This window comes from Lipotes vexillifer, unplaced genomic scaffold, assembly GCF_000442215.2.
Source record: "Lipotes vexillifer unplaced genomic scaffold, Lipotes_vexillifer_v1.1 scaffold189, whole genome shotgun sequence".
NCBI classification, from domain to species: domain Eukaryota; kingdom Metazoa; phylum Chordata; class Mammalia; order Artiodactyla; family Lipotidae; genus Lipotes; species Lipotes vexillifer.
Window position 1 is genome coordinate 1907655 of NW_006785816.1, and position 21802 is coordinate 1929456.

Genomic DNA, 21802 nt, shown 5'->3' on the forward strand with positions numbered 1-21802 from the left:
GCGGCATGTGGGATCTTCCCAGACCGGGGCACGAACCCGTGTCCCCTGCATCGGCAGGCGGACTCTCAACCACTGCGCCACCAGGGAAGCCCGGCCTTCATTTTTAAAGCCAGAATTCTTTGCATACTGTAAATTTGCTATCATCTATTTAATCATCATTATAATCACTTTTTCAGTATTTCTAGTGATTCGAGTTTATTCTTTATTAAAATTGCAGAGGAAAAGTTATCATAGAGAAAGAACTGAACTCCTAGGGAGTTAAAAGCTCTGTTATTCTTTGCTTGCTGGTTATACCGTCTTATGGTTAGGACAAATGAGTCAGCTCAGGACTTAATTATTTAGTTCCCAAAGAGCAACTCAGCCCTGGGGAGCTAGTGTGTTCCAGTTGAGGGTATTGATAATATGGATCTGAACCTAACAGGGTTAGGTTCTAATTTTTTTAAAAGATAAAAGGGATTAATTGCAATGCCTTCCTTCTAATCTATCTTCAGTGAGTGTTTCTGTTTCCTTAATTTGCTCATACACGTTTAGTTGAATGACATATTCTCACATAATACCCTAAGTCACAAAGGGAAACAAAAGTATTTTAGATTTAGATGATTAATGATAAAAGTGGTGGCCTTAATGCTTTAAATATTTGGTTCTTTGAAGTCTTTGTGAGTGACTTTAGTTATTGTGTTCCCTTCACTAGATTTAATATCAGAGGAACAACAATAGGTGATAGAATAATGAGGTAATTCAGTATGTTCCTTCATTATTTTACTTTTTCTTTATGATGGATTTGCAGGTCCTCTTTTTCCACAGCTAACCACCTTTCCTATTAACAGTTAATACTTCTTTGAACTTAACTGAACTCTAAGTGCTAAGTATTATAAAGCGGGTTGCTTTTCACAAACTATATTTAGCTGCATGCACTGCATGGGAATAGAATGAAAAGAAATTTCCTGTGTGCAGATATAATTGATGTTCACTTCAAGTGTGTCATATGATAAAGTAACTATAATCTGAAATGATGTATTTTAAATATTAGTTACTTGCTTTGACTTTTGTTGAAAAATGCAACTTATGTTTTTCTAAAACTTGATTGGAGGTAACAATTAGCAACTTATTGGTATTATTCAAAACTACTCCTTTTCCTTGAGATCAGTAACAAAAAATGGACTTGAGTCTAATTCTGTGCATAGTTTTAAGATTCTGATTTTTTTTAAAGAAAGCAGTTTTCTCATAAATTGGTTAGTAACTTAGTATCACACATCAAGTGATATATAACTCTCAAACACTTCTGTAATTTGAAGAATAACAAGGGGGTACATTTTTTTTTTAAATATATATTAATGAATTTTATTTATTTTTGCTGTGTCGGGTCTTCGTTTCTGTGCGAGGGCTTCCTCTAGCTGTGGCAAGTGGGGGCCACTCTTCATCACGGTGTGCGGGCCTCTCACTATCGCGGTCTCTCTTGTTGCGGAGCACAGGCTCCAGATGCGCAGGCTCAGTAGTTGTGGCTCACAGGCCTAGTTGCTCCGTGGCATGTGGGATCCTCCCAGACCAGGGCTCAAACCCGTGTCCCCTGCATTAACAGGCAGATTCTCAACCGCTGCGCCACCAGGGAAGCCCAAGGGGGTACATTTTTAAATTGTGGCTCAAGGCCTAGTTGCTCCGTGGCATGTGGGATCCTCCCAGACCAGGGCTCAAACCCGTGTCCCCTGCATTAACAGGCAGATTCTCAACCGCTGCGCCACCAGGGAAGCCCAAGGGGGTACATTTTTAAATGTTACTTTAAAGTGAACCTCAGTTCCATTATTCATTTACCCAAAACCTGGGTTACTGACAAAATTGACCTTGCACCTAATTCTAGTGTCACATATCTGTTATTTATCATATGTTTCTAAAACAAAGGGGAATATAAAACATAATATATAGCAACAATCAGAAATGTAAAATTAGTAGAGTTCCTCATGGGGAATACAGAAATGATGAAATAAGCCAAAAATATTGTAGCTACATAGAAATCCCTGGTTACCTCCCATTCTCACAAGGATTCTCATATAAACATCTCAAAATTGTTTTTGCTTTTGTGCTGGTGTTTATCGACTTTTTTAACATGAAGGTATATTTGGAGTAACTTTTTGCAAATTAGTCTGTTGGTAGTTAGCACTTTCTAATTAAATTATAGTGGATTGGAATTTGTTTCAGGGCTTTTTGATTTTCTGGTTTATACCCTGCATCCTAAGCACACAAAGCCAATTTCTACTTTTACAGTGAAGATTGCAACCTAAAAGTACCATGTCGCTCTAAATGAGTTATAGAAAAGCTAAAACGTTGAAGTGGAAGGCATTCTGTGTTATGGCTGTTGCCAAGAATTGCTCATACTCTCTACATCAGCCATATTCGGAGTGTCTCTGAATACACCTTATGCCTCCATATCTTACTCTGTGCCCTCTAACTGAAATGACCTCCTATTACCATCACCATCATCATCATTTTGGCCACCTCAACTTTCAACATGCACCTTTTTTTTCTTTTTAAATATTTATTGATTGATTGATTTTTGGCTGTGTCGGGTCTTAGTTGCAGCACATGGGCTTCTCTCTAGTTGTGGTGCGTGGGCTCCAGAGCACGCAGGCTCAGTAGTTGTGGCATGCAGGCTCTCTAGTTGCGGCATGCAGGCTTAGTTGCCCCGTGGCATGTGGGATCTTGGTTCCCCGACCAGGGATCCAACCTGTGTCCCCAGCATTGGAAGGTGGATTCTTAACCACTGGACCACCAGGGAAGTCCCCTCAACATGCATCTTAAGCTGCTCTTTTTTGAAATTTTTCCTGGCTATACATTGCATAATCCCAAGTAGGATTGAACATATCTTCTGTGTGCCTTTATATGTATCTGTTATGCTACCTGTAACATTTTATTGTGTATATGTGTGTATATGTTTCCTTATGTAAGATGTAAGCACCTGTAAGGCCAGCATACATACATGAATACATAAATAAAAGTTGACAAAAAGACACCTTTTTATCTAAAACTATAGCTAACTAAATTTTTATTCATATTTCCTTAGATAATCCGGCTTATTGTCTTCTTCCTCTGCTTCCTAAAAGTTGAAATAAATGAAAAGCTATGAATTACTTTTTTAGGAGTCTGACAACATTTCCACACATTTGATGACTTGCTAGAAAGACTCACAGAACTAAGAGTCACTTGTAATCATGGCTGTAGTTTATTATGACAAGGGAAAAACACATCAGATGAAATTTGGAAGAATCCAAGCATAAGCTTCCAACATACTCCCACCCAGTGTGGTCCATACAATGTGCTCATTCTTCCAGCGATAAAATGCAGTTAACACTTGTGTAGTGTTTCTGCCCAGAGAAGCCTGCTTAATTAAGACTCGAAATCCAGCAGTTGTATTGGGGCTGATCATATAGGCACCCTCTGCACCCAACCACAACCCCCTAAATTCCAGACCCTGAAGGAAAGTAGGTGTTCACCATGAATCATATTATTTCTACAGACCGTCTAGGCAAGCAGGTACATCAGGGTTCAGTGTCTCAGACAGGCAGAACAATGGAGGAAACATTACATAAAGGTCAAGTTCTCTTTAGAAGTAGCAGCATCAGGCCTGCTATCCTTTATTTTTATTTACTAACACATTTTGAGGCAAAGAATACAGTCTGCCCCCACCACCACCACCCACACACAAAAGGACTAGAAACAGCAAGATTCTCTAGCAACTCATCCACCTCTCTTATTTCGGATACTTGTAAAAGGTATGTGTTGAAATGACTGAAATTCCAATCCAGAGACCTTGTTGGTGACAGTAGATGACTTAGTAACACTAACATGGCTTTTACTATAAACAAGTGCTTTAAAGAACTTAAAAGTATTATATTTATTGGTTGATTGATTGATTGATTGATTGATTGCGGTACGCGGGCCTCTCACTGCTGTGGCCTCTCCCATTGCAGAGCAACAGGCTCCGGACGTGCAGGCTCAGCGGCCATGGCTCACGGGCCCAGCCGCTCCGCGGCATGTGGGATCCTCCCGGACCGGGGCACGAGCCCGTGTCCCCTGCGTTGGCAGGCGGACTCTCAACCGCTGCGCCACCAGGGAAGTCCAAAAGTATTATTTTTAGAAACACAAGTAACATATCTTTTCTAAATTTCTATTCATAGATTCATTTGGCCAACAAACTTTTTTTTTTAATTGATAATGTAAAGGTAAATTTGAGCTTAACTCAGAATAATCACAAACTCTAAATTTGGAGACTCAAGTCAATGAGGTTTTCTTTCTAAAAACCACTAAGTTAATATGAGAAAAATGTATATATAGTATAAATTAAGAGAATTGAACGTCGTATACTGGTATCTAGAGTTAAAATGAGCATATTAAATGAGGCATAAGTAAGTAGAATTTAACTTATTCTTCTGTTTTAATATCTTTTGCCTAGGGAATGTTTCTTTGACACATACCATAGCAACTTGGTTCTCGTCCCAAAGTCTTAAAGCTGTTCTGAAAAGAGAGAAAATATTTATTACTGAAACTCTCCTGTTGCAGGGGGCAGGGGAAGAGGTAGGGATTGAGAATAGCATCCGTATGCTTATAAAAACCTAATAATTTGACCTTTGAATGGAAAAAGTCAATCTCAAGTTTTGTAAATAAATGCAGACTCAACTTATTTTTATTTATTTATTTATTTGCTGCGTTGATTAATTTTACCACTCTAGCTGTATGTTTTGTTGTTGTTTTTTGGCCACACCACCTGGCATGGGGGATCTTAGTTCCTTGACTGGGATGGAACACATGCCCCCTACACTGGAGGCACAGAGTCCTAAGCACTGGACTGCCAGGGAATTTCCAACTCTAGCTATATGTAAATATGTTTTATAAAAGGATTTTTTTACCATGTTGAAAACAATGGGCAAAGTAATTCACTTTATATTTTTAGTGCTATTTAAGAATGTCTTTTTGTGGTTTGGCCTAGTTGTTTTTTTAACTACTAAATGTGCCAGTTTAATATCTTTTTTTAAAAATAAGGCTTATAGGCTCTTTCTGATTGATGTAACTTTCTAATTTGAGCTTGGAGACATCTTAAGAAATTTTGCTGACCGTTTTAGAAACAGAATTTTCTAGAATATGAAGTATTAAAAATAAAATATAAAGACTCAGGGAAGAGAAAAGGGTCAAAATGTAAAGTAAAGTCAAAATGTAAAGTCAGGAATCTAGGTTTTATTTTCTTAGGTCAGATGTACTTCCTTCAGATCCACTGTCTTTTTTTCCCATCTATTAAATGCTATTTTCAAAATAAAATAATAGCTAATACTTTGAGATGTTTTTACTTTGAAATTCCCGGATAACCAGTTTTGTATTGGTTAGTTAATTCAGTAAACTATATGACCCAGACACTGTGGTGGATGCTGGTGATATAAGGATAATGAAGACATATCCTCTCTGAGCTGTTGGTTCAGTGAGATACACAGACACGCATAAATAATTACAACACAGTAATTGCAGTGATAGAGCCTTGCATAGGCAATGGGATTATTAAGGGCCTAATCTGAGGAAAGGGAGAATTGTATTTTTTATAATTCTTGGTTTGTGACACACTATCATTGTTGATTCATGGTTGGCTCATTTTCTTTATTATTTATTAATGTAATAAATACCTATGAACCCACCACCCAACCCAAGAACTAGAAAACTGCTAGTACCTTAGATCTACCTATAGTGTTCCCCATTCTGTCCCCCTGCTCACTATACCAGTGGTAATCATTCTTCTGAATATTATGTGTATCGTGCCTTGCTTTAAAAAACAAAGAATTACCAGATAATTACCAGACATAAATGTAATAACAATGTATTATTTAATTTATTTTACCCACTTTTGAACTTTATAAAAAAGGATATCTCACTATAAATGGGGCTTGCTGTCTTTTTTTCCAGTCAACAATATATTACTAAGATTGATCCATACTGTTATGTATAGCTGTTGCTCAATCAGCTTTACTGCTGTATTACAAGTTATTGTATGACTATACCATAATTTATCCTTTTTCCTGTTAATAGGCATTTAGGTTTTTTCCAGTGTTGACCTGAAACAAATAGACTGCTAGATATTTCTCTAGCAAAGATGCGTTTATTTGGGATCAGTCAGAGAATTGCAGTTTGGAGTCTGCAACCATGATGAGCTACACTCAGGTGTCTCCCCCTCCCCCACCCCACCCCCACAAGGGAAGGATAATGCTTTCATAGAGAGGAAAAGGAAGGTGAGAGGGCTATAAATAAAGAGTATGGCTTTTATAAATAAAGAGTATGGCTTTTATAAATAAAGAGTATGGCTGTTCATTGGCTGGGTCTTTTTCAGGAAAGAAGAGATGTCTTCCTTCTTCCTATTGTGCTCTGCTGTGGTCGCAGGACATGAGATCTCCCCCTTCCAAGCTCCCAACTGTATTTAATTCAAACTTCTGTGTTTCAATTTTTAACATTTCCCCCTTTTGATCAAGACCTTTCTCTGAAAGCATTGCTGATCAAGAGTCACGTTTTCTAGTTTTAGCTTTTTGTCCTTCAGTATCATGAAGGACTTTTGCTGGGTGTAGCATCTCACATTGGAGGGAAAGTGCACAGATTAGAAACCTATTAAGGTCACATTTGAGTAACAAGGAAGGAAGGGTAGGAGGGAAAACTCTAAGGTACTTTATGTCTAAAGGCCATATGTTATCAAGATCGTAGACATTGGAGATCACCTGAAGCATTATATCATCATCAAAGGTTTAGCAACAAACTTCCAACAAGCATTTTCTGGATATCTGGGGAAAACTGTTTCATCAGATGTCATCTGCGTCAATTCCAGGAAATCTTTTCTTTCAGGTCACCAGATTATGTGCAGGTCCAGTCAGGGTTTGGTGCTTTCCTTAGGTGACTCATGTGAATCTAAGAGTCTATTCCTTGGGAGTTTGGCAGCACAAGGGTTGGTTAGCAGTACTCGATAGGGGCCTTTCCAGCAAGGTTGAAGAGAGTTCATCTGGAAGTGTCTTTTTTAAAAGACAAAATTTCCAGATTGCAAGGTGCGATGCTTCAAGTTTTTGTCTCCCAAGGGCGCACTGTGAAAAGATTGCTCTGTCAAAACTTTTTTTTTTGGCCACACCGCACGACTTGCAGGATCTTAGTTCCCTGACCAGGGATCAAACCCGGTCCCCCTCCAGTGGAAGCATGGAGTCCTAACCACTGGACCACCAGGGAATTCCCAAAACATTATTTTTAATAGAAGCAATTAGGCTTGTGCAATATTAGAGTATCTCTCCTTTTATCACTTTTAGGTCAAAAGAAGCAGAAGCCAAGTGCATTGGGCATCTTGTGACTATCTCAAAGGCTAAGGGTTTATGAGTTCCAAAAGGGGCGGACCTGAAATTTGGAAGGACCAGCCGCAATGCTTTTGGCCAAGGTATTTGGAGGGCCTTTACAAATTTTGCCAGTTGAATCTTAATACCAGTAGTGTGTTCGACTAAACCAGAGGATTGAGGGTGGTAAGAACAGTAATAGTGTTGTAAAACTAGCCAAACAGCATAGACATTTTGAAGCACCTGGGCAATCACTGTGAAGTTAAGGAGGATTTCCCCAGGTAGGGATAATCTTTTCCAAAAGAAATTTATCTGCAGAAGAGGCAGTAGCCTGTCTGCAAGGGAAGGCTTTAGTCCAGTGTGGAAACACACAGACCATAACTAAAACATATTTATATCCATTGGATGGAGTAAATTGTGTGAAATCCATTTGCTGGATCTCTAATGGTCCATTAGGCAGTTTAAAATGTCTGGGAACAGTATGAACAGGCTTCCCTGGGTTGTACTTCGGAAAAGTGGGACACGTGAGATGGGCACTTTTTGCAACCTTATTAATGTTTCCCCATCAATGCTGATTCATGAAGACTAACATTTTTTTAGTAGATTAATGGTTTAATGCATGTACAGTGGTGAGAAGTGGGAATTTTAGACTCCAGGGTAAAACTGGGTTCTTACTTGGTCCAAACCAGAGCTTTCTCTTTTTCATCACACCAACAGTTGTTGAATTTCCAATCTTGTTTTACCTTTTCTGAGGACAATTGTTGGGATTCTCTAGCCAGTTTTTCTAAATTATCATTTGGAGAAATATCCCTTTGGACCATGACAGTGGTTTGGCTACTGCTGGTTCCTTTAAGGGCAGCCTTCCTTTCAGAAATATCAGCAAGGTGATTTCCCTTAGCTTCCACAGAGTCAAGTTTAGAATATGCCCCAGAATCTTAATAATAGCTGCAAGAGGGAGGTAAGAGTATTGCATTCATAATTTCTGAACATAGGGGCCATTTTAAAATTTTATGTTCACCGGAAGTAAGGAAGCCACATTGCTTCCATAACATTCCAAAATCATGAGCTACTCCAAAAGCATATCTACTATTAGTATTGAGTTGGCTAAAAAGTTTCTTTCGGTTTTAAGTAAAAATAAAAGACATTTTTCATTTTCACCAGGAATTTTTTTGAACAACGTATTCACTAACCGAATGAACTTCTTTGGCCAACTCAAATATAATATTGGCAGTTTCATCCTTGGCTAAAGTACAAGCCTGTGTAAGGGTGTATAATTCAGCCTGTTGGGTCAAAGTAGCCATAGAAAAAGATGCTGCCTCAACAACACTGAAAGGAATTGGAATAACATACCCAGCACAGTATTCGCCATTGTCACCTTTTAAAGAACCATCAGTGAGCCATGAGAAGTCGGCATTATTACCTGATGGAATTTCCTGTAGATCATCACGAGGAGTCAGGAGTTAGTTCATCAGCATTAAGCAGTCAGGAGGGACTTTGAAAATGATGGAGGGGAGCAGAGTAGCCAGGATAAGGTATTACAACGTAGAAGAATGATGTGAGGGCCAGCTAACAAAAGGATTTAACAGGAGGTGAGGTAGCTGGCAGAGAAATGTTGAGTGTGATGAGAATTCAGGAGAGCTTCTACTGCATGAGGTACAAAAATGGTTAAAGCGGATCCCATAATGATTTTCTCAGTGGCCTTAACCAAAAGGGCAGTGGCCTTAATAGCTCTAAGGCAAGGCGAGGTATCCCTGTGCCACAGGGTCCAGTTGCTGGCTGTAATACCCTATGGGGCGATGTGTTTGGGTCAGTACCCCAAGGGCATTCCCTTTCTTTTCATATACAAAAAGAAAAAGGGGGATGTGGTAATTGGGATGCCCAAAGATGGGTGGGTTCATCAAACTCTCCTTTAAGGCCTTTAAAGTCTCTGTTGTCTCCTTCTTCCCATAAAATTGGGCCGGGGTTGTTATTGTTAAGGAAAACATAGAAATTTGGCCATAAGAGAGAAATTTGGAATCCAGTTTCGTCAATAACCAACCAAACCAAGAAAACCTCACAGTTGGCACTAAGTTTTGAGTTTTAGGAAACTTAGGACATCATGAAGTCTGTCAAGGTCTAGGTTTAGCCCTCGTTCTGATATCAGATGCCCTAAATATTGAATCTGGGTTTGGGCAAACTGCAATTTTTCTTTGGCAACTTTAAGCCTTTAAGGCTAAAAGCTTTAGCAAGTGAATACTGTCTTCCTTTGAGGAAGCTTGAGAAAAGAGAGCAAAGAAGCAAATCATCCACATATTGCAAAGTAGAACCTCTAGGGAACTTTTCTGTTTTGTTTTGTTTTTCATATTTTTATTGGAGTGTAGTTAATTTACAATGTTGTGTTAGTTTCAGGTGTACAGTAGAGTGAATCAGTTATATCTACTCTTTTTTTTTTTTTAGATTCTTTTCCCAGATAGGCCATTCAGAGTATTGAGTTCCCTGTACTATACAGCAGGCTCTTATTTAGTTATCTATTTTATATATAGTAGTGTGTATATGTCAGTCGCAGTCTCCCAATTTATCCCTCCCATCCTTGTCCTCTGGTAACCATAAGTTCGTTTTCTACATCTGTGACTCTACTTCTGTTTTGTAAATAAGTTTCTAGGGAACTTTATATCAGCCTTCAGAATTTGTGATAAATAAGAACTCTTAGTAAAACGCTGAGGCATTACTGTCCAGGTGAAAATTTTTTGTTCCTAAGTGAAGGCAAAAAGGTATTAGCTAGCTTCATCACCTGGAATACTAAAGAATGCACTGCATAAATCAATTACAGTAAAAAAAAAAAAAATTGCTTCTGGCAGGAATGGCTGTTAGTAACGTATGAGTGTTAGGAACAACAGTGTCAAGGGATGACAGTGTTATTTACTGCTCAGAGGTCCTGGACAAACCTTCACCCTCGGCCCTTACGTTTTCTCACCAGAAGAATGGGAGAGATATAGGGGCTAGTATAAAAGGTAATGAGACCTTGAGCCTTGTAATCTTCTATTATGGGTTTTATGCCTTGAAGGGCGTCTATACTTATAGGATATTAATTAATTCTGGGAAGAGTTTTGAGGGGCTTATTTGAATTTTGATGGGAGGTGCACTGTGAATTTTGCCAACATCAGTTTGCCCATAAGGAAGGTGGTAGTTGATTCAATAGGGACAAATGGTCAGTGTTTCCAAGACTCTGCTCTAGTCCTATTAGAAACTAAACAAATAAAAGATGTCGAAGGATCATCTAATTCACCTGGTGGGTTACTTTGATGACTACTATCAATTTCTAGAATTATTTCTCCCTTTTGGGAGAAATAAATTCCAGCATGATACTTCTCTAAGAAGTCTTAGTTTAATAAATGGGTCGGGGTAGAGGGATAGAGGAACTAAGGAGAATAGGGCATGTATCTCTCAAACACCTAAACAAGAAGGAATAGATTCAGAGACAGGAACGCCCTTGAGGTTCATTAGAGATCCCCACTATTTGGATTGTTTATTACTCCGAGGCAGGGGCTGTTTTATAGTAGTGGGTTGAGCACTGAGTGTGGCTTTGGTGTCAGGCCTGGAAGAGATTCCCCAATCTGGAGAAATGTTTCTCCAAGCCAATTAAGAGGGAGGATCGGGAAAAGCCAATATTCCTCTGAGCTCCCATCTTTGAGAGTTGGGAGGACATTGGAAAGGCTGATTAGAGGGCTGAAGGTGTTTAAAGCACTTAGTTTGTAACAGTCTCTTTTCCAGTGTCAGGATGCAACATTAGAAACAGAAGGTAGAATGGTAGTTGCCAGAGGTTGGGATAAGGGAAAATAGGAGAATTGTTCAATGGACACAGAGATTCAGTTTTGAACAAAAAATTACATTCCAATCACAGTGTATACGTATTCAGCAAAAAAACATCTTTGGCAAAACGTTATACACTGTTAAAATGTCCTTATATTAGCTGCCTCTTTTGTTTGTACGTTGTTTGGGATTCTGATTTAATTTTCTAAGAAATAAATTAACAGCATATCTGTTTTCATTAAACAGTAAATGTTTGTTGAATGAGTGAGTAAATCAATTTTTTAAGCAGTGGGATGCTATAGAAATTATTCCAACTTGGGAGAAGCATGAGTAGATTTATGTCTTAGATCATTTGGGCAGCTTCATAGATGGCTGATTGGAAGGGAGTAATATTGGAAACAGCAAGACGACGTAAGAGGCTATTGCAATAGGCCAGGTGAGAGATGATGAGCGGTCCAATCTAAGGTAATAGCAGTGGGAAATGAGAAGAGTGGACAGATGTATGTATGTATGTAATCATACATTTATTTAAGCGATGGTTTGTTTAATGCCTGTCTTTCTCCGTATTCTCTAAATGTTTTCGTTCACTATAATATATTCAATGCATAATTGTCTCCAATTATAATAGTGGATTCATCTATTTCTCCTTGCAGTTCTATCAGTTTCTGTCTCACGTATTTTGACCCTCTGTAGTTAGACATGCACATTAAGGATTGTTATGTCTTCATGAAGAGTTGATTCCTTTATCATTATGTAATGCTCTTTTTTACCCCTGATAATTTTGCCTACTTTGAAGTCTACTCCCTCTGAAAAAATTATAGTTAACCCTTGCTTTGTTTTGACTAGTGTTAGAATGGTATATATATTTCTTCATTCATTTACTTTTACTCTATGGGAGTCTATATTTAAAGTGAGTTTTTTTTGTAGACAACAGATAGTTGGGTCATATTGTTTGATCCACTCTGACAATCTCTGTCTTTTGATTAGTATATTTAGAACATTGACATTCAAAGTGATTATTGATATAGTTGGATTAATGTCTACCATATTCATTGGTGTTTTCTATTTCTTGCCCTTGTTGTTTGTTCCTATTTTGGTCTTGCACTCTTTTTTTTGCCTTTTGTGGGTTTTTTCTTTTTAAACATCTTTATTGGAGTATAACTGCTTTACAGTGGTGTGTTAGTTTCTGCTTTATAACAAAGTGAATCAGCTATACATATACATATATCCCCATATCATCTCCCTCTTACGTCTCCCTCCCACCGTCCCTATCCCACCCCTCTAGGTGGTCACAAAGCCCTGAGCTGATCTCCCTGTGCTATGCGGCTGCTTCACACTAGCTATCTGTTTCACATTTGGTAGTATATATATGTCAGTGCCTTTCTCTCACTTCTTCTCAGCTTACCCTTCCCCCTCCCCGTGTCCTTAAGTCCATTCTCTACGTCTGCGTCTTTATTCCTGTCCTGCGCCTAGGTTCTTCATAACGATTTTTTTTTTTAACTTCCATATATATGTGTTAGCATACGGTATTTGTTTTTCTTTTTCTGACTTACTTCACTCTGTGTGACAGATTCTAGGTCCATCCACCACACTACAAATAACTCAATTTTGTTTCTTTTCATGGCTGAATAATATTCCATTGTATATATGTGCCACATCTTCTTTATCCATTCATCTGTCGATGGACACTTAGGTTGCTTCCATGTCCTGGCTATTGTAAATAGAGCTGCAGTGAACACTGTGGTACATGTCTCTTTCTGAATTATGGTTTTCTCATGGTATATGCCCAGTAGTGGGATTCCTGGGTCATATGGTAGTTCTATTTTTAGTTTTTTAAGGAACCTCCATACTGTTCTCCATAGTGGCTGTATCAATGTACATTCCCACCAACAGTGCAAGAGAGTTCCTTTTCTCCACACCCTCGCCAGCATTTATTGTTTGTAGATTTTTTGATGATGGCCATTCTCACTGGTGTGAGGTAATATCTCAATGTAGTTTTGATTTGCATTTCTCTAATGATTAGTGACATTGAGCATTCTTTCATGTGTTTGTTGACAATCTGTATATCTTCTTTGGAGAAATGTCTATTTAGGTCTTCTGCCCATTTTTGGATTGGGTTGTTTGTTTTTTTGATATTGAGCTGCATGAGCTGCTTGTAAATTTTGGAGATGAATACTTTGTCTGTTGCTTCCTTTGCAAATATTTACTCCCATTCTGAGGGTTGTCTTTTCATCTTGTTTATGGTTTCCTTTGCTGTGCAAAAGCTTTTAAGTTTTATTAGGTCCCATTTGTTTATTTTTGTTTTTATTTCCATTTCTCTAAGAGGTGGGTCAAAAAGGATCTTGCTGTGACTTATGTCATAGAGTGTTCTGCCTATGTTTTCCTCTAAGAGTTTGATAGTGTCTGGCCTTACATTTAGGTCTTTAATCCATTTTGAGTTTATTTTTGTGTATGGTGTTAGGGAGTGTTCTAATTTCATTCTTTTACATGTAGCTGTCCAGTTTTCCCAGCACCACTTTTTGAAGAGGCTGTCTTTTCTCCATTGTGTATTCTTGCCTCCTTTATCAAAAATAAGGTGACCGTATGTGAGTGGGTTTATCTGTGGGCTTTCTATCCTGCTCCATTGACGTATATTTCTGTTTTTGTGCCAGTACCATACTGTCTTGATTACTGTAGCTTTGTAGTACAGTCTGAAGTCAGGGAGCCTGATTCCTCCAGCTCCATTTTTCTTTCTCAAGATTGCTTAGGCTATTCGGGGTCTTTTGTGTTTCCATACAAATTGTGAATTTTTTGTTCTAGTTCTGTGAGAAATGCCACTGGTAGTTTGATAGGGATTTCATTGAATCTATACACTGCTTTGGGTAGTATAGTCATTTTCACAATGTTGATTCTTCCAATCCAAGAACATGGTATATCTCTCCATCTGTTTGTCTCATCTTTAATTTCTTTCATCAGTGTCTTATAGTTTCTATAAGGTTTACTCCTAGGTATTTTATTCTTTATGTTGCAGTGGTTAATGGGAATGTTTCCTTAATTTCTCTTTGAGATTTTTCATCATGAGTGTCTAGGAATGCAAGAGATTTCTGTGCATTAATTTTGTATCCTGCTACTTTACTAAATTCATTGATTAGCTCTAGTAGTTTTCTGGTAGTGTCTTTAGGATTCTCTATGTATAGTATCATGTCATCTGCAAACAGTGACAGCTTTACTTCTTTTCTGATTTGGATTCCTTTTATTTCTTTTTCTTCTCTGATTGCTGTGGGTAAAACTTCCAAAACTATCTTGAATAATAGTGCTGAGAGTGGGCAACCTTGTCTTGTTCCTGATCTTAGTGGAAATGCTTTCAGTTTTTCACCATTGAGAACAGTGTTGGCTGTGGGTTTGTCATATATGGCTCTCATTATGTTGAGATAAGTTACCTCAGTGCCTACTTTCTGGAAGGTTTTTATCATAAATGGGTGTTGAATTTTGTTGAAAGCTTTTTCTGCATCTATTGAGACGATCATATGGTTTTTATTCTTCAGTTTGTTAATATGGTGTATCACATTGATTGATTTGCATATATTGAAGAATCCTTGCACTCCTGGGATAAACCCCACTTGATCGTGGTGTATGATCCTTTTAATGTGCTGTTGGATTCTGTTTGCTAGTATTTTGTTGAGGATTTTTGCATCTATGTTCATCAGTGATATTGGCCTGTAGTTTTCTTTCTTTGTGACATCTTGTCTGGTTTTGGTATCAGGGTGATGGTGGCCTTGTAGAATGAGTTTGGGAGTGTTCCTCCCTCTGCTATATTTTGGAAGAATTTGACAAGGATAGGTAATATCTCTCCTCTAAATGTTTGATAGAATTTGCCTGTGAAGCCATCTGGTCCTGGGCTTTTGTTTGCTGGAAGATTTTTAATCACAGTTTCAATTTCAGTGCTTGTGATTGGTATGTTTATATTTTCTATTTCTTCCTGGTTCAGTCTCGGAAAGTTGTGCTTTTCTAAGAATTCATCCATTTCTTCCAGGTTGTCCATTTATTGGCAGAGAGTTGCTTGTAGTAACCTCTCATGCTCCTTTGTATTTCTGCAGAGTCAGTTGTTACTTCTCCTTTTTCATTTCTAATTCTATTGATTTGAGTCTTCTCCCTTTTTTTCTTGATGAGTCTGGCTAACGGTTTATCAATTTTGCTTATCTTCTCAAAGAACCAGCTTTTAGTTTTATTGATCTTTGCTACTGTTTCCTTCATTTCTTTTTCATTTATTTCTGATCCGATCTTTATGATTTCTTTCCTTCTGCTAACTTTGGGGGTTTTTTTGTTCTTCTTTCTCTGATTGCTTTAGGTGTAAGATTAGGTTGTTTATTTGAGATGTTTCTTGTTTCTTGAAGTAAGATTATATTGCTATAAACTTCCCTCTTAGAACTGCTTTTGCTGCATCCCATAGGTTTTGGGTCATCGTGTTTTCATTGTCATTTATTTCTAGGTATTTTTTGGTTTCCTCTTTGATTTCTTCAGTGATCTCTTGGTTATTAAGTAGTGTATTGTTTAGCCTCCATCTGTTTGTATTTTTTTACAGATTTTTTCCTGTAATTGATATCTAGTTTCATAGCGTTGTGGTTGGAAAAGATACTTCATACAATTTCAGTTTTCTTAAATTTATCAAGGCTTGATTTGTGACCCAAGATATGATCTATCCTGGAGAATGTTCCATGGCTACTTGAGAAGAACGTGTATTCTGTTGTTTTTTGATGGAATGTCCTATAAATATCAATTAAGTTCATCTTCTTTAATGTATCATTTAAAGCTTGTGTTTCCTTGTTTATTTTCATTTTGGATGATCTGTCCATTGGTGAAAGTGGGGTGTTAAAGTCCCCTACTATGATTTTGTTACTGTCGATTTCCCCTTTTATGGCTGTTAGCATTTGCCTTATGTACTGAGGTGCTCCTATGTTGGGTGCATAAATATTTACAATTGTTATATTTTCTTCTTGGATCGATCCCTTGGTCATGATGTAGTGTCCTTCTTTGTCTCTTGTGTTAGTCTTTATTTTAAAATGTATTTTGTCTGACATGAGAATTGCTACTTCAGCTTTCTTTTGATTTCCGTTTGCATGGAATATCTTTTTCCATCCCCTCACTTTCAGTCTGTATGTGCCCCTAGGTCTGAAGTGGGTCCCTTGTAGACAGCATATATACGGGTCTTGACTTTTTATTCATTCAGCCAGTCTATGTCTTTTGGTTGGAGCATTTAATCCATTTACATTTAAGGTAATTATCGATATGTATGTTCCTATTACCATTTTCTTAATTGTTTTGTGTTTTTTATTGTAGGTCTTTTCCTTCTCTTATGTTTCCTGCCTAGAGAAGTTCCTTTAGCATTTGTTGTAAGGCTGGTTTGGTGGTGCTGAATTCTCTTAGCTTTTGCTTGTCTGTAAAGGTTTTAATTCCTTTGTGGAATCTGAATGAGATCTTTGCTAGGTAGAGTAATCTTGATTGTAGGTTCTTCCCTTTCATCACTTTAAATATGTCCTGCCACTCCCTTCTGGCTTGCAGAGTTTCTGTTGAAAGATCAGCTGTTAACCTTATGGGAATTCCCTTGTGTGTTATTTGTTGTTTTTCCCTTGCTGCTTATTATATTTTTTCTTTGTATTTAATTTTTGATAGTTTGATTAATATGTGTCTTGTCATGTTTCTCCTTGGATTTATCCTGTATGGGGCTCTCTGCACTTCCTGGACTTGATTAACTGTTTCCTTTCCCATATTAGGGTAGTTTTCAACTATAATCTCTTCAAGTATTTTGTCAGTCCCTTTCTTTTTCTCTTCTTCTTCTGGGACCCCCCTGTAATTCAAATGTTGGTGCATTTAATGTTGTCCCATAGGTCTCTGAGACTGTCCTCAATTCTTTGCATTCTTTTTTCTTTATTCTGCTCTGCAGCAGTTATTTCCACTATTTTATCTTCCAGGTCAGTTACCCGTTCTTCTGCCTCAGTTATTCTGCTATTGATTCCTTCTAGAGAATTTTTAATTTCATTTTTTGTGTCATTCATCATTGTTTGTTTTCCCTTTAGTTCGTCTAGGTCCTTGTTAAACATTTCTTGTATTTTCTCCATTCTGTTTCCAAGATTTTGGATCATCTTTACTGTCATTACTCTGAATTCTTTTTTAGGTAGACTGCCTATTTCCTTTTCATTTGTGAGGTCTGGTGGGTTTTTACCTTGCGCCTTCATGTGCTGTGTGTTTCTCTGTCTTCTCATTTTGCTTAACTTACTGTGTTTGGTGTCTCCTTTTCGCAGGCTATAGGTTCATAATTCTTGTTGTTTTTGGTGTCTGCCCCCAGTGGCTAAGGTTGGTTCAGTGGGTTGTGTAGGCTTCCTGGTGGAGGGGACTAGTGCCTGTGTTCTGGTGGATGAGGCTGGATCTTGTCTTTCTGGTGGGCAGGTCTGTGTCCAGTCATGTGTTTTGTGACCTTATTATGATTTTAGGCAGCCTCTCTGCTAATGTGTGGGGTTGTGTTCCTGTCTTGCTAGTTGTTTGGCATAGGGTGTCCAGCACTGTAGCTTGCTGGTCGTTGAGTGGAGCTGGGTCTTAGCATTGAGATGGGGATCTCTGGGAGAGCTTTCGCCGTTTGATATTACATGGAGCTTGGAGGCCTCAGGTGGACCAATGTCCTGAACTCAGTTCTCCCACCTCAGAGGCACAGGCCTGACACCAGGCCGGAGCACCAAGACCCTGTCAGCTACACGGCTCAGAAGAAAAGGGAGAAAAAAAGAAAGAAAGAAAAAATAAAATAAGGTTATTAAAATAAAATATAATTATTAAAAATGAAAACATTAAAAAGTAAGAGAAAAAGAAAGAAAGAAGAGAGCAACCAAGCCAAAAAACAAATCCACCAATGATAACAAGCTCTAAAGACTATGCTAAAAGAAAAAAAAACGGACAGACCCCAGGACAAATGGTAAAAGCAAAGCTATGCAGACAAAATCACAGAAGCATACACAAACACACTCACAAAAAGAGGAAAAGGAAAAAAATATATTTATCATTGCTCCCAAAGTCCACCACCTCAATTTTGGGATGATTCGTTGCCTATTCAGCTATTCCACAGATGCAGGGTACATCAGGTTGATTGTGGAGAATTTAATCTGCTGTTCCTGAGGCTGCTGGGAGAGGTTTCCCTTTCTCTTCTTTGTTCGCACAGCTCCTGGAGTTCAGCTTTGGATTTGGCCCCACCTCTGTTTATAGGTTGCCTGAGCGTGTCTGTTCTTCGCTCAGACAGTACAGGGTTAAAGTAGCAGCTGATTAGGGAGCTAGGGCTCACTCAAGGCCGGGGGTGGGGGTGGAGGGGAGGGAGGGGTACGGAATGCGGGGCGAGCCCCTGGGCTGCAGAGGCTGGTGCGACGTTGCAACAGCCTGAGGTGCGCCGTGTGTTTTCCCGGGGAAGTTGGCCCTAGATCACGGGACCCTGGCAGTGGGGGGCTGCACAGGCTCCCAGGAGTGGAGGTGTGGATAGTGACCTGTGCTCGCACACAAGCTTCTTAGCGTCTCATGCCCGTCCCTGGTGTCCACGCTGATAGCTGCGGCTTGCGCCTGTCTCTGGAGCTCGTTTAGGCGGTGCTCTGAATCCCCTCTCCTCACAGACCCCGAAACAATGGTCTCTTGCCTCTTAGGCAGTTCCAGACTTTTTCCCAGACTTCCTCCCGGCTAGGCTAGCCGTGGCGCACTAGCCCCCTTCAGGCAGTGTTCACACCGCCAAGCCCAGTCCTCTCCCTGTGATCCACTGAAGCCCGAGTCTCAGCTCCCAGCCCCCGCCCGTCCCGGCGGGTGAGCAGACAAGCCTCTCGGGCTGGTGAGTGCCGGTCGGCACCGATCCTCTGTGCGGGAATCTCTCTGCTTTGCCCTCCGCACCCCTGTTGCTGTGCTGTCCTCCGCGGCCCCGAAGCTTCCCCCTCCGCCACCCGCAGTCTCTGCCCCTGAAGGGGCTTCCTAGTGTGTGGAAACCTTTCCTCCTTCACGGCTCCCTCCCACTGGTGCAGGTCCCGTCCCTATTCTTTTGTCTCTGTTTTTTCTTTTGCCCTACCAACGTATGTGGGGACTTTCTTGCCTTTTGGGAGGTCTGAGGTCTTCTACCAGCATTCAGTAGGTGTTCTGCAGGAATTGTTCCACATGTAGATGTATTTCTGATGTATCTGTGGGCAGGAAGGTGATCTCCATGTCTTAATCTTCCACCATCTCGAAGGTCACCTTTTGTGGTTTTAATTCAGCATTTTATATGATTCCATTTTCTCTCCTTTCTTAGCATAGTATTTGTACTTCTTTTTTTACTTATTATAGTGGTTGCCCTAGAGTTTGCAATATAAATTTACAGCTAATTCAAATAACACTATACCGCTTCATAGGTAGTATGAGTACCTTATAATAACAAAATCCTAGTTCCTTCTTTCTGTGCCTTGTATCATTGCTGTAATTCACTTCACTTTAATGTAAACATACATAAGCATATATATATATGCACATAGATAATGGAATGCTTGTTGCTATTATTATTTTGAACAAAGTGTTATTTGTTAGAATAAGAAAAGTAAAAGTTTTTATTTTACCTTCACTCATTCCTTCTTTGATGCCCTTCTGTTGTTTATGTCAGTTCATGTTTCTGACCTTTATTATTTTCCTTCTCTCGAAAGAACTTCTCTTGCAAGGCAAGTCTACTGGCAACAAATTTCTTCAGTTTTTGTTTGAGAAAGACTTTATTCTCATTCAATTTAGAAGGATAATTTTCCAGTGTACAGAATTCTAGGTTGGTGGTTTGGTTTTGTTTTTTTCTCTCAACACTGTAATTATTTCACTCTGTTCTCTTTTTGTTTCATGGTTTCTGAGGAGAAGTAGGATGTGATTCTTATCTTTATTCCTTTATAGGTATGATTTTTTTTTCCTCAGACTTCTTTCAGGATTTTTTCTTTATCTTTGATTTTCCTATTTTGAAAGTGATATGCCAAAGTATAGTTCTTTTTTGGTATTTATCATGCAAGGTGTTCTCTGAGCTTCCTGGATCTGTGGTTTGGTGTCTCACATTAATTTGGAGAAATTCTCAGTCATTATTGTTTCAAATATTTCTTCTGGTCCTTTCTTCTCACTGATATTCCCATTATGCCTATGTTACACTTTTTGTATTGATAGTTATCCCACAGTCCATGGATATTCTGTTTGTTTTTTTCAGTCTTTGCTCTCTTTGCTTTTTGGTTTTAAAGGATTCTGTTGATATAGCCTTTAGCTCAAAGATTCTTTTCTCAGCCATGTCCAGTCTACTAATAAGCCCGTCAAAGGTAGTCTTTGTTTCTGTTCCAGTGTTTTTGATCTCTTGCATTTCTTTTTGTTTCTTTCTTAGGATTTTCATATCTCTGCTTACATTGCCCATCTATTCTTTCATGCTGTCTACTTTATCAGTTAGAGAGCCCTTAGCATATTAATCACAGTTGTTTTATATATTTTTTAAATTCTTTTAAAGGGGAATGAGAGCCCTGAAGACAAATTCCCCAGTTGCTGGGGGAGGAGGCTTTATAAGCTGGCTGGCATTGGGAGAGGTCAGGAAGCTTTCAGAGCTGTTGCAGTAGTCTGGGGGACAGGGGAGCTCTGAGGATGCTGATGGCAGGAAGGATCTTTTTTTTTTTTTTTTTTGGCCATGTGGTGCAACATGTGGGATCTCAGTTCCCCGACCAGGGATCAAACCCGTGCCCCCTGCATGGGAAGTGCAGAGTCTTAACCACTGGACCGCCAGGGAAGTCCCGAATCATAGTTGTTTTAAATTCCTGGTCTGTCACAAGAGGGAGGAGATGTGAGGATATATGTATATGTATAGCTGGTTCACTTTGTTATAAAGCAAAAACTAACACACCATTGTAAAGCAATTATACTCCAATAAAGAGGTTAAAAAAAAATAATAACAAATTCCTGGTCTGAGAATTCCAACATCCCTGCCATATCTGGTTCTTATGCTGTCTCTTCAGATTATTTTTTGCCTTTTGTTATGCCTTGTAATTTTTTTTCCATAGCTGTATATGATGTACTAGGTAATAGGAACTGTGGTGCATAGGCCTTTATTAATGTGGTGATGTGCCGGGGAGGGGACGCATTCTAGAGTTCTGTGATGCCTGGTGTCCTCCCCTCTCTTAGGGTTCCAAGAAGAGTTGTTGATTTTTCAGTCCATTCAGCTTTTACTTATTAGCTGCGAAGTGGGAACCTTCAAGCTCCTTGCATGTGGAAGCAGATTAAACAATCTTTATACTCCTGAGATAAATCTAACTTGGTCATGATAGATCATCTTTTGGACATGTTGTTGGATTTAGTTTGCTAATATTTTGTGAGGACTTTTGCATCTATATTCTGACTGAATTTCCTTTCTTATAGTCTCATGACCCTATGAGTAGAAGAATATTTCCTCTTTTTCTTTTCTCTGGTAGAGTTTGTATAAGATTGGAATGATCTTTTCTTTGAAAATTTAGTAGACCCTACTTATAAAACTATCTGGAACTGGTATTTTCTTTGGGGTATGGTTTTTAAGTATTATTTTGATTCTTTAATAATTACAGGACTATTTCAACTCACTCTTCTTTAGTCAGTTTTAGGTGATAATTTTCAATTTGTCGATTCATCTAACTTTTCAAATTTATTATAGTATTTTTATTGTCTTTTTAATTCCTGCT

At 38.8% G+C, this 21802-nt stretch overlaps 1 protein-coding gene across 4 annotated transcripts in view; it reads left to right on the forward strand.

The window, feature by feature from the left end:
• The window catches only part of DCAF6 (DDB1 and CUL4 associated factor 6), a 168797-nt gene that overhangs the window by 129597 nt on the left and 17398 nt on the right, over positions 1-21802 (forward strand). For 2 of the 4 annotated variants that reach the window (XM_007458100.1, XM_007458101.1), the window contains one exon: positions 692-733. The exons of the other annotated variants lie outside the window; for them this stretch is intronic. In XM_007458100.1, the coding sequence (XP_007458162.1) occupies positions 692-733 (42 nt within the window). The remainder of the gene's footprint in view (positions 1-691; positions 734-21802) is intronic. 4 annotated transcript variants of the gene reach the window in all.